The sequence below is a fragment of the Sphaeramia orbicularis genome, chromosome 20 (genome assembly GCF_902148855.1).
Source record: "Sphaeramia orbicularis chromosome 20, fSphaOr1.1, whole genome shotgun sequence".
NCBI classification, from domain to species: Eukaryota; Metazoa; Chordata; class Actinopteri; order Kurtiformes; family Apogonidae; genus Sphaeramia; species Sphaeramia orbicularis.
Window position 1 is genome coordinate 13,235,932 of NC_043976.1, and position 16,090 is coordinate 13,252,021.

Below are 16,090 nucleotides of genomic sequence, written 5' to 3' on the forward strand. Positions count from 1 at the left end.
TTTCACAATGTATTATTTTAAAGGATCATTTTGTGGCTGCATGAACTAAATACAAAGCTTGATAAGAAAATACTCTGTCTTTAATAAAGTGTATAAAATATATGAACAGAGACACAGATTCACAGTTAATATATTATAAGTAACAAACCATTTGCATTTGGAATTGTTGAGAAAGAAACATCCGTAAAGGAGTAAATTTCATTTTGTGACTCAAGATTTTTTTTTTTTTTCAAGCAATTTGATATATTGCTCAACAGTAGAATTACCAAACACATGCTTCTTAATTGTTTCTTCTTTTTTTTTTTCATTAGTGTTTGAAATGTGAATTTATTTGATGTTGTAGTCCAACTTAATATTGAATACATGCATAAAAATGTAAATAAAGATGAATTTCATGCACATGATGCACTTTGTGATTTTAATATGTGAAAAGCCCTTCTATAAATAAGCTTACTTCCTAAATGTTTAGTGTATAAAGAAGATTTCCAGGCATTTTCAATATTTGGTTTAAAGGGTTTAGTTTGCAGGTTAAAATATGTACATTAACCCTTTCATGCACAAATTATGAGAACCTTAATCAAAAAATTTTTCCTGAGTGTTTTTATTCCTCTTTAGGCATGAAAAAAACAATGTAACTGAAAAATTTCTTCTGAAAAATAAATTTAAAAAATAAATAAATAAATAAAAATAATTTTAAAAAATTTCAAAAATACATTAAAAAAAATAACAATGAAAAAAAAAAATTATGAACCTATTTTTCATGAAGCTGCAAAAATGTCCACTCAGCTGGACACCACATGTTTAATTTTTGATGCACAGAAACATGTATTTACTGATAAATTGTGTGAAAACTATGGGGAGGGCTTGTGATTCTGGGGGTTTATACTCAGGAGAGATCTACATAATGTTACCAATGCATGTCAGAAAAGATATGTAGTGTCTTAAAACTTTAATAAAGATATGTGTGGAAAAAAACAAACAAAAAAAAAAGAACAAAATCCATGAATATACAAGTGAACAGCTGGAGAATAACTGTCCACTGTAGTGACCAGTATGCATGAAAGGGTTAAAGGTCAATATACAAGCCCTGATGCAGAATCAGCTGATTGAATTGCTGTAAAAATCCTCCGTTGTTTCTCACTGAAGCCTTTGTGGTGTTTCTAGTAAAGACAGTTAGAGAAAAGTTTTGATCTTTCAATCTTTTCTTGTCAACCCACAGAGGCCAACGGGAGCAGCTGAGGTCTCCTTAAGAGGGATTTGAAAGTAAACTATCCTCCAGTAAAGACTCCTGCTCTCCTCCTCTTTATGCTCCGCTATTTTTCTCTCCTTTTTTTTTTTCCTGCAGAATCAAAGTGAAAACTCCAGTTGCAGCTGACTTGTCTGACTTGTTGAAATAAAACATTCCTGCTCAGCCTGCTCCTGAAATTGTCCTGAATGGGGGAAAGGGGAGGCCGGATAGAAATATTATGACATGTCGGCGCTCCAAATGGATTATGTTTCAATATCAGCCAGGACACAGAAACACAGAGGTGGAGGGAGAGAAGTGCATGTGTTGGATGCAGATGGTTTTAAATTGCTGCCTTTGTTTTCCATCAGGCATGAAGCATTCACTTTCCTTATCTTTCATACAATGCGCGGTGGGCTGATGTTCTGGGTAAATGAACTGTCTATATATCCCTCACCCTCCGCTCCTCCGCCTCCTTGTTTTCACTTCCTCCTCAAGGTTGAGATGCTGGTACAATGACTGTGAAGCCCGAGCAGCTCAGGCGTCTCCCACTTTGCTGCTCTGCACACCCAGATGCCTCTGGGGGTGCAATTACCAATCCTCACATGCAATCCAGGTTGGCCATGCATATGATCCCTTTTGCTTTCACTGCTGTTTCTGTTTTTTTTTTTTTTTCTGCCTTTTTTTTTGGCGTTATTAGCAATGACACACTGTGAGGTATTTGCAGGTAGAAGAGTTAATAGCCCAGGTCTTTACAGAGACACCTGTCTGACTTGAGCAGCTGATTGCATCGGCCTATAGTCCATTTAACTTTCTAGCAGCCTGCTCTTTGAATGCATGTCTTTAGGGCTGTGATGGGTCTGTTCTCTCAGTATTTGTGCACAGGAATCGTCCCCAAACAGTCTGAGCGTCAGCCTCACAGGTGAGCTGCTGCTGCTGCTGCTGCTGCTGCAACACTCCGCTTCCCACCTAATCCAGTGGACGCTGTGGAGTCCTGGACTGGTCAACACCAAACAAGAAAAAGGGGAAAGGCTCCAACACACTTTGCTTTAAAGTTCACCGCTGTGAAAGTGCATTTCTTCAGAGTACAATGAACACACAGCACCAAACACAAGGACAGAACAAAGACCAAAAAAAAGTACAAAGCAGGGACATTTGACTTATTCTGCTCATTTTTCACTTTCACAAAAATAACAGGAATCCAAGAAATGAACACTGAACAGCAGATCAAATTAACACATATTTAACCCTTTCATACATACTGGTCACTACACTGGACAGTTCTTCTACAGCTGTTCTCTTGTATATTCATGGGTTTTGTTGTTTTAGTTCCGTATCAGCCAACACAGTGGACACTTATGCATCATCCCAAACACTGCAATTCATACAGTTACTGTAACGTTGCTGCTCTTGATAAACCTGATCTGCAGTAACGTGTGTGAGTGTAAATCAATTGCTAATTGTTATTAGACTGTAATTAACAGTTTTCTGAGGCAAAAAGGTTTTTTTGTTTGTTTTGTTTTTGTTTTTGTTTCTTTGCATATCCTCCTGAGACATAGCAATGCATTTTGTCCTCTGTAGGGGACAAAAGTTTGACAGTTTAACTTTAAAAGTGCTGTGCATTGCAAAGGACATTCCATTAAAAAAATCAATCAATAAATAAAAATTATTTTAAAAATGTGTCTGAAAAAACTGTTGCATTATGCAGTTTCCAATCAAGACAATTTTTTAATGTAAAAAAGCTAAAACTGTCAAATTGCTGGGTCTCAGGAGAATATTATCTCCATGAAGTGAGTAATAACTAATATCAGAGTATGATAAAATGTGAGAAAACAGTGGCAATTTAGCAATTAGCGACATTAAAAACGTTTTTATTTCATAGTTTTCACACGGTATATCACTTTCTGATGATGATTTTTAAATAAATGTTTCTTTGCTTCAAAACTTAAATGCATGGTGTCCAGCTGAGTGGACATTTTTGTAACTCCACAAAAAATGGGTTCATAAAAAAAAAAAAAAAATCAATTGCATTGTTTTTTTAATGCCTAAAGAGGAATAAAAACACTCAAGAAAAAAAATATTGACTAAGGTTCTCATAATTCATGCATGAAAGGGTTAAAGGCTCATATTTCCTCAAATTATTTATTTTCAAAACGACTTATTTGACACCAGGTCTCTATTATATGTATGATATAGCAAATTACTGCATGTATTATGTACAGATGCATTATGGGTACAGTTAAGAGCCAGTTTTAATCGTGAATGAAAAAAAGGTCATGATTTGGTCCACAGACTGTATGTGGAGAAGCTGTTAAATTAAAGTGTGTGAAAGATAAACTGACTGTTGGTTTAATAGTGTTGTAACAGTTACAGCAGACTGACTGTTGAACCCAGAAAGACCCAAACATCCACCATCGACCAAAAGCATCGACTGATCTAAACTGTTTAATACCTGTTGATCCACTAATCCTATCAATACATGTAAATAACTGGTGTAAAATACAGTTTGTCATCTTTTCATGGTCGTCAGATATGACTTATTTGGATGTTCATAGGCTCAGTAGTGAACGAGGAAACATCGTCATCTTCTACAATATTGATTCACCAGTAAAACCCATGGAGTTGGATCAATGACAGTGGATGGAGACACTGGGTTGATGTTCAGCTAATGAGAGATTGGGCTGAAAAACTCACTTTTTTCTACAGTTTTTCTCTGTTTTCATATAATAACCTTTGACTTTACTCTGTGCTTTTATGAACATCTACATGATTAGTCAAATAATATAAGAAAATAGATGATTTTCAATGGAAAAAATGCTAAATTCAGATGATAATATTATAATATATGGTGATAAATCATATAGGAAAGGTTAAATAGAGAGAAAAATCCTTTGGTAACTGCCACAGAAGTCACACTGGGTCTTTATGGGTTAGCATTGTTTCATAGACTGTTTCTCATAAAGTTGCAATAATGTTTTTTTCAGACACATTCCTGTTTTTATTCCTATTTGTATGCATCAGTACTCACCTTTGACCAGGTTCAGTGAATACACACTGAGTTCCAGTTACACTTTATCTATCAAGAATAAATCACACTGTCACATTCATTTCATGAGAAGAGGTTAAAATAATTTATTTCAATTTTATTGGCAACTGTGAATTACAACCTCATTTCACATAAGTTGAAACACTATAAAATGTGAATTAAAAAACAATGCAATGATTTGTAAATTTTTTTCCTGAAAACATTGCATGTGTCAACAAATGCATCATTTGAAGAGAAAACATTAGATAATTCTGAATTTTACAGCAACAATACATCTCCAAAAAGTTGGGACAGAGCATTTGTAACTGTGCATTTACATTTTACACAACGTTCCAACTTTTTTGAAATTGACATTGTAATCAATCATCAGTTATTTCACAGCTACTACTACTACTGCTACATATTTGTATTATGTCTTCAAAGCTACACCCGTAAAATGAATAGTCATGTACGTACTGGTGACTGTGCAAATGCATTAGTTTTATTCATTCAGTCTATGAATTGTTCATTATAATAACTGTTACGTCACTCACGTTTTAAGTAAAAAACAAAAAAAGACTCTTTTCAGTTAACATTTTTTGTTTTAATTTTATTTTATTAGTCTTCAGTCATCTATGACTTTTTCAATAAGCTTTCATTTATAACAGTTGTATAATCAATCACTGTTGAAGCCACCCCCCCCCCCCCCCCCAAAAAAAAGTTTTTAGCTGCTTATATGCATTTTTTCCCAGACTGTATTCATCTTCAGTAGGCCTGACACCAAACACAATAACATATGAAGATGCCATGTTTCAAAGAACATTTTAAATCAATAAATAACACAAATTCACACATCAGATTAACCGCTAAAAGACAGTTGTTAGTTGAGGCCCTCGTGTCCATCATGTAAATACTAAACAGAAAATAGTACCTGATATTAGTTGTGATATTTGTTTGTTCGGTAGCAGTTCAAGCACCATCACAATAAGGTATAATATGTGTTGTAGATACGTATCATTTATCCACATCCAGACCAAGTGGATGTCCGACACTGTATTGTGCCTGAACAGGATAATTATGAGTTAAAAGCAGGGGATGAAAAGTGAAATAGTTTCCCCCTCATCAGGTAGTTTGTAAGCAGTGCATGGAAAAACCCTTTGGCAAAGTGCAACTCTCCTGCACATGGGTCATCGCAGCTTTAAGAGCTAGAGGAAAATAACCAGCCCTGCCCTCCATCATCCTCTCATCCTGCTGACCTCCACGTATGGTTTAGTGTACTTACAGCACATACAGAGGCAGAGGAAGACAGAGACGGAGAGAAGGCGGCAGAAAAGAGAATGATTGCATATCTGAAGGCATCAAGAGAGCAGATATGGATGGGAGCAGAGTGACATGGGTGGACACATCTTTGCTTTCTTATTAGCGAGGGCCTGTACGGACACTTTGGGCCTTTTTTTACGGGGCCGTGATGAAACCCTCTTTGTGCATCTGTGGAAAATGGCCAGGGGAAATCACAGATGAGAATCACTCAAAGACAGGGAGATGTCAACAGGCCCATAATGATAGCTGATGGCCCCTGAACGCTCTCCCCTTTTCCCTCTCAGCCTTATACCTGCCCAAGTCGCACTGTACTAGAAAACATAATTAGAGGTAAAACAGAGACAGAGAGGCTTTATCTCTGTGTTTTCTGTAAGCAATGCTCTTTGTTTTATACATCTGGGAGTCCTTTTTTCCTCTTCCAGTCTCTCTTTCACTTCATGGAGAGAGGGGGAGAGCATGAAGGAGGAGGAGAGCTCCCTCTGTGAGATGCCAAGGTGCTCCCAGTCCATTGTGCTGCTGGCTGTCAGGTTAAATTAGGGAGTACAGGCTCCGTGAGTGTAAAAAAATCAATACTTGATGGAAGATTGCTCCCCGGAAAATCTGTTTTGATTCCAGGATTAATTCTTGACCAAAGGCTCCAGCAAAATGACATGCCATTAGCCTGAAAATGAACACATTCTGCAGTGGAAATTGGATGGAAATGTGTCAGGTGATTGCCCCGGCTGGTTGTTTTGACTCTTTGAGCGAAGGGGACTGAAGGTGTGGCTGCCGCGAATGAGGCCTCCGGGCCGACTCCATTTCCAGGACAGAGACAACTCCACCGTGGTCTCAGAGTATTCTCAAGGCCATTGTTGTCCAGCAGCTGCAAATGCATTCCACCAAGGTGAAATGCATTTGCCCGCGTCCTGTCTCTCTTGTGTTTTCCATAAAGCCTGGCATGAAGAATGAGAAATCTGAAAATAAAACAAGGAGTGTGTGTGTGTGTGTGTGTGTGTGTGGGGGGGGGGGGGTAGGTGGGTGTGTGTGTGTTTTCCTCCCCCTTTTCTTTTTCTCGCTCTCTTTACTCAACAGTGAGAAAAAGGGAGGTGGGATGCATTATTGATGAGTGAATAATGTGTTTGTCATGATGGATGACATTTTCTTGTTTGAAAACTTAAACAGGAAGCTGTAGAGATGCACCGGACAGTGATTTGAACAGCCGGTGCGTTCAACCTGCACTAAACATTTGTGCAGATGTTCACGTGTTTCATGGGGGGAAGAAAAAAAAATGAAAACAACACATGACATGATCTTTGATAACCTACAGCATGTTTGAGGAGATTCATTCATTTAAAGTTAAATTTTTAGATTTATCATTTATGATTTGTTGATCAGATGTGGATGGAAGTTTTTAAAATGAAACTTTCCCTTTCACACTTTTGATTTACTTTGTTAAGCCTGGATTATTATATTATTCTGCTCTTCTCTTACTGGCTTTTTCCACCTAATTTTAACCCAAATATTGAGACCAAAGCAATTATATGCTAATTTTTTTTTATTATTAAAACATCAAAAAATAGTGAGCATTTATGTCAAACTCTGATGCAGTTGGACTAAATGCAAACTAAGTTACATATATGACCACTGCTTTAAGGTGAGATACCTATTTAATAATAATAATTTTTAAAAAAGCCTCTGATGAAAAAACAAAACAAAACAGTTTTGAACTTACCAGTGAAGTTTGCTTTCAGAGTTTTATTGTTGACATAAAACAAGTTTTTATTTTCAAAGAAAATGAAGAAATCTGGGTATTTGAATATGATATTGATGAGTGTTTGCTCCTGGAGGATTCTGTTGGGTTTCTGTAAATTGGCTTAGAGTCTGGTTTTGACCAACTCTATATGTAAAGTGTCATGAGATAACTTTTGTTATGATTTGGCGCTACATAAATAAAATTTGATTTGATTTGATTGCATTTGATGAAAAAGGCAAGAATTTTATAAAATTATTGAAAATGCAGATTTTAATGGGCTTTCCCTTTTGGGATGGATTATACCTTTAACTTACCTATATTTAGATTTATTCATCAACTTTTTTTGAGAAAAGGAAAGGAAAAATATAAGCCAATTTGTGATTTTCAGGAAAGTAATGTTTTTCAATGTTTGGTGTAAATATCACATTTCTACTGCAGTTATTCATTTCTATTTCTTGCAGATAGTATTCTAAAATTTTATATTTAATATCATATATTGAGTAAATTGAAATAATGCTTGAATTTAGGATATCTGTGTATTTCAGATGAGAGTTAAAATGAGGTGCTGCTATAAAGTCCTGTCACTTGTGAAGGCCGGTAAGTTTGACAGTAAGGCTGTAGCGCCCTCTGCAGGTTAAAAATATTATAGCACAAACATAATCCAACCTAAAAAGAAAATCACTACAAGCTGTGTTGTTGATAATTTTTTGGAATACTATTTTCACAATTTTTTTTTAATTTTTTTTCTTTTTTTAATGTTTTTGAAGTGCATTTTTTTGTAAACAAAAATCTGCTTTATGTGGAAATTTAAACATTTAAATCACTTCGTTATGTTTTTTTGTTTTTTTTACTCTGTAATGTGTATGTGTAAATTTCTGGTTCAATTTTTTTCATTCTCTGTACATTTAAAAAACAGGAACTACAGAATTTGAAAAATACATTTTGGAATAATATCATATTCTTTCTATGCCGTACTTTGTGTGGTTTATTGATTACTGCAAATATATTTTCTCCCAGTTTAAAAGAATATGTATTTGTTAAAGATAAAACAAAATTAAACAAGAATAAAACAAAATTTTATAAATTTGTGTGGATATTGCTCATTTATTTTTTGTATGATTTGGGTCATATATATATATATATATATATATATATATATATATATATATATATATATATATATATATATGTGTGTGTGTGTGTGTGTGTGTGTGTGTGTGTGTGTGTGTGTATGTGTATATATATATATATATATATATATATATATATATATATATATATATATATATATATATATATATATATATATATGCAGATACATATGCTAGAAAGAAAGAAAGAAAGAAAGAAAGAAAGAAAGAAAGAAAGAAAGTCTTGAATTTTAGGAAGATGATATGATATGATGTATATGTTTTAAGTTACCCAGGTAATTTTTTTTTTTTAATGTATTTATTTCGATTTTTTTAGGAAACGCAATAAAATTTGAATATTTGTAGATTTAGGCGACAATATGTTTAAAAAAACTGAATGAATTAAAGCGTGTCGTAAACCTTTTTTTTCTTTTTTTTCTTTTCTTTAACATTATTATTGTGCTTTCAGGTAGATCTGCCTTTTGAAGGCGCAGGATGATGACGTCACACATGAGCTAGAAGTTGCTGCTGAGGCAGTGAAGTCCTCCACCGGTTGTTCGTACAGATGCCAACAAACCATCCATTCACTTAAAAAAAAAAACCAGGTTGTATCATCACGATGTCTTGGGTTAGGTCTATCTCCTACAGCGGAGAAGATGTTTTTGACGAGAATGCGGACGACCTTAATCTGCAAAGTAGAGAGTGGATATCCAACATGAAGAAACGAGTCAAAGTAAGGCTAATAGAGCTAACTTTGCTAACATTGGAATTAAAATGTGTTTGTCATGGCTCCGTTTAAAATCAGTCATTGTATATAGCAGAAGTCAGGCTTCATCGTCTTAAGTCTCTAACTATATTGTGAAATCGCCTATGTGTTTTTATTTTTATTTTTTTTACTGATGTTTCTATTTGTAACAGGACGGTTATGTGGACGGAGTTGATGCTGGGGAAGAGGCTTCACTTCAACTCGGATTTAACATCGGATTCAGGGAAGGAGCAGCTCAAACTGTCCCTGTGGGTCGTCTTAAAGGGATTGTAAGGTACTTGATTACACCACATACATTGCAGGATTTGATTTGACTTTAAGAACTGCAAAAGCCCAATTATTTTGCTCAGAACAAGAATATGATTAAGAAGTTACTCTTAAACATTGAATAATTTACATGTAAACATCCTCTGTTTTACTACATGACACTTGGCAGCCTTTAACATGTGGTCACACATGGTAAAAATGTTGGGTAAATAAAGGGAGAGCTGGTCACTTTTTCTTCCTAACAAAACATTTTAAATGATTTCAGTGTGTACTTTCCTCTGTAAAGATTCTGGCCTTTTTTTTTTCTCCCCACAGAAACATCGTGAGCCTCTTTTTGTAGCTGCCTTTTTTTCTGTCCAGCTGATGCCTGTCCCATTCACTTCTCTGTGCCATTGTATCTGACACTGTTGCCTCTTTGTGTCTCATGTCACAGTGCTATATGGTGTTGGTGGCAGATCCACCATCCGGAAACCCCCGTCCCATCCTCTGTGACTGACCTCCTGCATCAAGTTGTACAGCATGAAGATACAATCATGGAAGGCATCAGGAAGTCTTTGGAGAACCCTCCTCCGAGTGTGAGCGACGTCTCTGAGAGCATGGAGAGTCTGGAGGTGGACCAGGCAGATCCAAGCTGCCGTGGAGAGGGATGTAACAACGCGGGCTGCTGTAAGAGAGGGGAACAAATGGACCTGGATGTTCCGCATCAGCCACAGAGGCTCAGTTCAGGGTCTGCTGACTGCTCTTTGAACTCAGGGGAAAGTCTGAATGTCCTCCTACAGCGCTGCATGGACCTAGTGTCAGAGTTTGGACTGCCCCCGGAGCTGATCAGTCACATTCAGGATCTAAAGAAAATCTAAGGACTTGAAATCACACTAGGACAAGACTCAGATGGTCACCATGAACTGTGAAACAGGCTGGTTTTTAGTATCAATTTCTTACACTCTGCAATGATGTACTTCAATGTATATTTTGTAAAATACGACTTTGCAGTATTTTCATAATTTATTCAGCACAGTGGAGGAATGTTTGAAGATAAAACTGGATTTTCTACATCATACATTTTGTTCTGATATATTTCCATAGTTGCCAAATTAAATGAAAACATCAGTATTACCTTTTGGTTTGCAAAATTTTATTATTCAGCAGTTACTTCTGTTTTAAAACCACAAAGCTAATATGTAGTATCACTTTAGGATCAGGTGTTAGTGAGTATATGTTCATTTGTTTCAGCTAGTTTTCTTTGCAATGGAAGACAAAACAAACGCAACATTACTCCTAGAGGCATCAAGTCATTTATCTCCATAATAAACTAAATTTCACCTTTGTTTCTTTTTATATTAAATTAAATGCATTTAAATAATAGGTTAATGTAAGAAAAAACAATTGATATTTTTACATTACAGCTGCTTTGTTGTTGCATGGAGCACTGTTAACATCAGTTTATCAGTTATTTAGTTTATCAAACAGGGAAGTTTTGCAGTTAATTTGTCAGTCAATTATACTTTACCAAATAATCATGGACAGCAGGAAGCTAAAGAAAAGTGTAAAGAAAGTCATTTTTGGTGAGTTTAGAATAACTGAATTTATTCTGAATTAAATACAGTGTTGAGCTTTTGAGAGTTAGTGCCTAGTGTTTTCACCGAAGAGCGAGAGACCCTTAAGCTCAGTATTAGTCCAGCTGTAGTTTTCCAGAATTGGGTGTAAATTAGATGTTCATCAGGTCTTAACCGTTGAGGGTCAAGCATGTCTTAAGTTTTTATGGGGAAAATCAGGTCAAGTTGAGTTTCTGCTAAAAGTCAAGCAAGACAATTCAAGCCGTTGTTCAGATTCAGAAAGTGACAAGTCATACAAACGTGATCTATATGGAAAGTTGAATCACTGATTACAAGCCTCCCAAATGAATGAAAGTGGAGAGCATTAGGCACGTGGATCTGAATGTCTGAAGAGGAAGAAGTCATTGTGTTTCTTCACACAAACTTTTATTACATCTAAGCTAAAATAAACTGAATAGCAGCCTTTACATTACCAGTGGTGGAATATGATTGAGTCTTTTTACTGCAGTATGTCAGGATTAATTTGAGGGCTTTATACTTTACTTGAGTATTTCCTTTATACTTCCAGCCATCTAAAGTTTGACTACGGCCGCTTCACCAAGCAGGGACGGACTGAGACTGGAAAAAGGCCCTGGACTAGTTCCAAAATTTAGGCCCACAATCCATACACGATTATGCATTTAAATAACCACCGGCCATCATGTCAAGACAAGATATTCACAGAATAATATTTCACAAATAACAATTATTTGTGTTAATTAATGTATTCACAAAGCACTAGTACAGCCTAAAAATAGGATTATGAAGGCTTTCAAAATAAAACCATGAATAATGATTTACAAAGGACTAAACAGTCCTGCACAACACTGTCACAGATAAGGTAGCCTAACCTATGACTCTTCATGAACTTGGAGAGCTCATAAACATGTACTCACTGCTGTGGGAGTAAAGGCTTCTGCACTGGGTCACTAGTCTGTGCCACTTCCTCCTGGTCGTCCTCCACTGTCGTCCTAAAAGCACAGTAAGCTTTATGCATTTGGATCCTCCACCTGTAATACTTTTCTGTTTCTTTGTTTGTTTCTTTCTCTCATTGTCTCTTTCTTACTTTCTTTCTCTTTCTCTGTCTTTCTTTCTCTTTTGTTTTTTCTTTCTTTCTTTTTTCTCTCTAACTTTTCTTTCTCTCACTCTTTCTTTCTCTCTGTCTTTCCTTTCTTTCTGTCTTTCTCTTTTCTGCCTTTTTCTTTCTTTCTTTCTTTCTTTCTTTCTTTCTTTCTTTCTTTCTTTCTTTCTTTCTGTCTTTCTTTCTTTCTTTCACCCCAGCTGGTCAAAGCAGATGACCATCCTCCAGGAGTCTGGCTCTGCTCGAGCTTTTCTTTCTGTTAGGTGGAAGTTTTCTCTCTCCTCTGCCACACTAAGTGTTTACTCCTGGAGGATTCTGTTGGGTTTCTTCAGATTAGCTCAAGAGTCTAGTTTAGACCAGCGCTAAATATAAAGTGAACTGATTTGATTTGAAACTAAGTTCAATAATCCTCATAAACTTAATCTTTTTCTTCTGTTTTTTGTCAAAGAACCGATGTGGATGTTCAGTTGTTTTTATAGAACTTGTCATTTCATGAGTGGATTGGACCTCACTGATCTGGTGGTTCGTAGTGGAAGATCGTGTTTAACCCTTAGTGGTCTGTCCATACTTCTGAGTTTGCCTTTATATAACACATCAGAAATGTTCACCACACCCATGTAGGTTATATATTTGTCAGCACTATTTCACCTGTATGATATGATCATTCTTTTGCACTTTATCTTATTTAACATATTGGACCCAAAAATACACAAAAATAATACATACAATTTGAAAAATAAATAAATAAATAAAAATCAAAATACTATTTATTACAAAGAAATTCACACTCCTGGTCAGCGATCTGTTTTGGAAGTTGAAAGAGTAAAGCAGGTTTGTATATGAACATATAAAGGTGTCTACCTATTAATCAGATCTCCAGGTTTACATGGATGATTAATGTCAAACAAAACCGTTTTCTTTTCTAATGCTTCGATCACCCTGGAGGGTTAAAGAGCAGAGTTTAAGTGTTTCTGAAGGCGTCCACCACAAACTGTAGAGTTAAAAACTGTACATTTAGAGTTTAAGTGTGGACTGGTGAGCAAGGAAGTAGTTCATGCTCCTGTAATAGTTGGAAATGCTCTTCCAACATTTAACTAGAACTGTGTCTTTTCATGATACTGTTTGTAAAATGTTCTGTGGTATAAGCCCTCATGGGCAGGAAAACGTCATTAACGTTCAGTTCATTTGGAGAAACGTGAGACAGAAACAGAATGAAAAACTGTAGTCTGAAAAGTAACTTTGAAAAGTACAATGTCTGACTAAGAAGTAGAGGAACAGAGTAAGTATCAAGTTATATACAGCAGAAATAATCCAATAACTCAAAAACATATGATATATGATATGTGTGATGGTACTTTGTTCTATTTCACTACTGGTGGTTTTACACAACAGAAAACTAGACTCATCTGTGTAAGAAACCAAACTGAAAATCTTAACAGAGTTATTCCAGGAGATTATTTCTTTTTAGTTTGTGGAATAACTTTAACAAAGGTTTCACTGAAATTCAATAAACTGTGATCCATGAAATATCTGTGAAAAATCCATCAATGACAAATAAGCATTGGTAAGATGAGCAACTTAAAGATATCATATGTTTAATATATTTTAAAAGCATGCAGTAGATTTGTTATATTGTAAATGTGATGTTTATTTTGGTTTTGCATTATGCTGAACTCCTTTTCTCTACTTTCTGTTCTGTGTGGTAGTTCACTCTGCAGCAGTGCATGGTATTGTGGTGGAAAAATTTGCTTTTTATATTCTATACTCTTTATATTTTATACTGTTAGTACATCTTCTTTTAATGCTGAGTCATTATTCATTATGTGTGATGTTTACCACTCTGTAACACCCCCAACCCAGGAACGGAGTTCTTGCCTTGAGTTAAAACCCAAACACCTAAATGTCTGAATGTGTAGATAGAGGATGGCGCCTGCACTCCAGATTGGATCCAAGCAAGGTTAGAGTGAAGAGGTCATCATGACCTCTTCACGGAGCAGAGAAGGAGTAGTAGGGAGTGGTATGATGTACGTAAGGGATGACATCATAGTTTGAGGGGGTTGGATTTGGTTCTATATAATCTTTAGTTTTCTCTTGTTTAAGCAGACTTCACTTACAGAGTTTCTCTGTGATTGACTTCTCAATAAATGCATTTATTTATTTTAACTCTAACTTTCTCTCCTCCTCTTTGTGTGTGGGTTATCAGTTGAACATTTCCATAACAGTATTCTGTAAGGCCTCTGCATTTCACATACAAGTCAATATTTACAAACTCCTCCAGAGAACACTATTCTACTGTTGGAATTAAAAATGAAGTCATTTATCATATTATTGGTATTTACACTATTTCACTGATTGTTTGTAACCCATTTTGGATCCTGGAGACCAAATGTAGACATTTTGTAGTTATTTTGGTAGTCTATGTTTTCTGTAAAGTATCGATATTTTCGCCGGAAACACGTGTCCATATCCATAAAACATTCCATATTTCCATACTTAACTCTTTGAAGTGATAAAAGTATGAGATATTTCTTTCAATCCCTCTGTTAACAAGTGTGTTTTGATGCAGCTCCTCAACATTATTGATGCATCAGTCCAGTAGTACATTGTGGAACCCTTAAGTAAATATATATAGTAAATATTCACAATATTCTTCCTATTTCAGGTTCATTAGATGCTTGATTTTCAAAAAGCAAAAAACTGATCTGAAATGAGAAAAAAAAAGGTGCAAATCAAACTACAAACGTCTGGCGAAAGCGTAAAAGAGGACATGATATTCATGATGTGGAAGTGAGAACAGACATGTCTGGAGTGAGGAAATAAAAATGACATTTATTTTTCTATTCTTCTTCCACTTGAGGTGGTTTTTGCTTTTTTTTTTGCAAAACTATTCATAAGGGGAATTTTATAAATCATTACTTTTAATCTTATGCTCCTTTAAGGTGATCATATGTTGATTTCCAAAACAGAGGACACTCAGCTTTCACCCCCAGATACGTAAACAATCACACCCTGTGTACATATTATTTATCATCACAAACCACTTTTCTGATGTGATGAAGCAGGTGAAACAGGATTTGAACACTTTTGAGATGAACCATGATAGCTGCAAAGTCTTCTCTTTTTCTTTAGTTTAGAAATCTGATTTTTTATTTAATTGTGTTTCACATTACTTAGTTCATAGTTTATGCCAGATTTTGTTATTATGTGGTGTTTCTTTGGCACAACCAGGTTTGTCTCACTCCCCTCAATGTTTTTTTTTTTTTTTACTTTATTTTTTATTGTTTATTTTATGTACATTGCTAAACAAGACAAACATAGGAGATATATGGGATACACTGACTACAATAAACCTTGTGACTAACAATTGTTTTTAGTAGTGTGACGATGAAGTGAAAATTGTCCATTTCTTCCATTCATCATGACACTGTTCTTCTTCAGTCCTCAGTCTGTGGATCAGAATCTCCATTTCAAATATTCCATTCACAGTTTGTATCCAATCATTAGTTGTAGGTGGTTCTAATCTGCACCATTTTTTGGTAGTAGCCTTTTTACAGGCTGCTAATAGTATTTTAAACAAATATCTATCATTTTTTCTTACATTATTACCTATAATACATCCAAAATACATCACCATACATGTTTTAGGAATTGCATAACCCAATATCTTAACAGTTGTTGAATGTACATTATCCCAGAATGATGCAAGTTTAGGACATAAACAAAAGACATGTGCATGATTTACACTGATATCTCCACATTCTCTCCAACAAGGTTGAACTCTGGACACATATTTAGCTGTAATTTTAGAAGTTATGAAAAACTGAATTGTATTTTTCCAGCAATGTTCCCTCCATGTTCTTGAAGAAGTGGTTGACTGTTGAGTTCTCCAGATGTTGATCAATTCCTCCTGTGAGACACATATTCTTAGTTCTTTTTCCCATTTTCTGTTTCA

At 35.4% G+C, this 16,090-nt stretch overlaps 1 protein-coding gene across 1 annotated transcript; it reads left to right on the top strand.

Annotated features, from left to right (window-relative positions):
- Positions 1-8,877: 8,877 nt before the first annotated feature.
- Positions 8,878-11,412, top strand: otulina (OTU deubiquitinase with linear linkage specificity a). The gene is made up of 4 exons (XM_030123954.1): positions 8,878-9,165; positions 9,351-9,472; positions 9,899-10,361; positions 10,396-11,412. Exons 1-3 carry the CDS (start codon positions 9,052-9,054, stop codon positions 10,320-10,322), a joined length of 660 nt encoding a protein of 219 aa, XP_029979814.1. The 5' UTR covers positions 8,878-9,051; the 3' UTR covers positions 10,323-10,361; positions 10,396-11,412.
- The last annotated feature ends 4,678 nt before the right edge of the window (positions 11,413-16,090 follow it).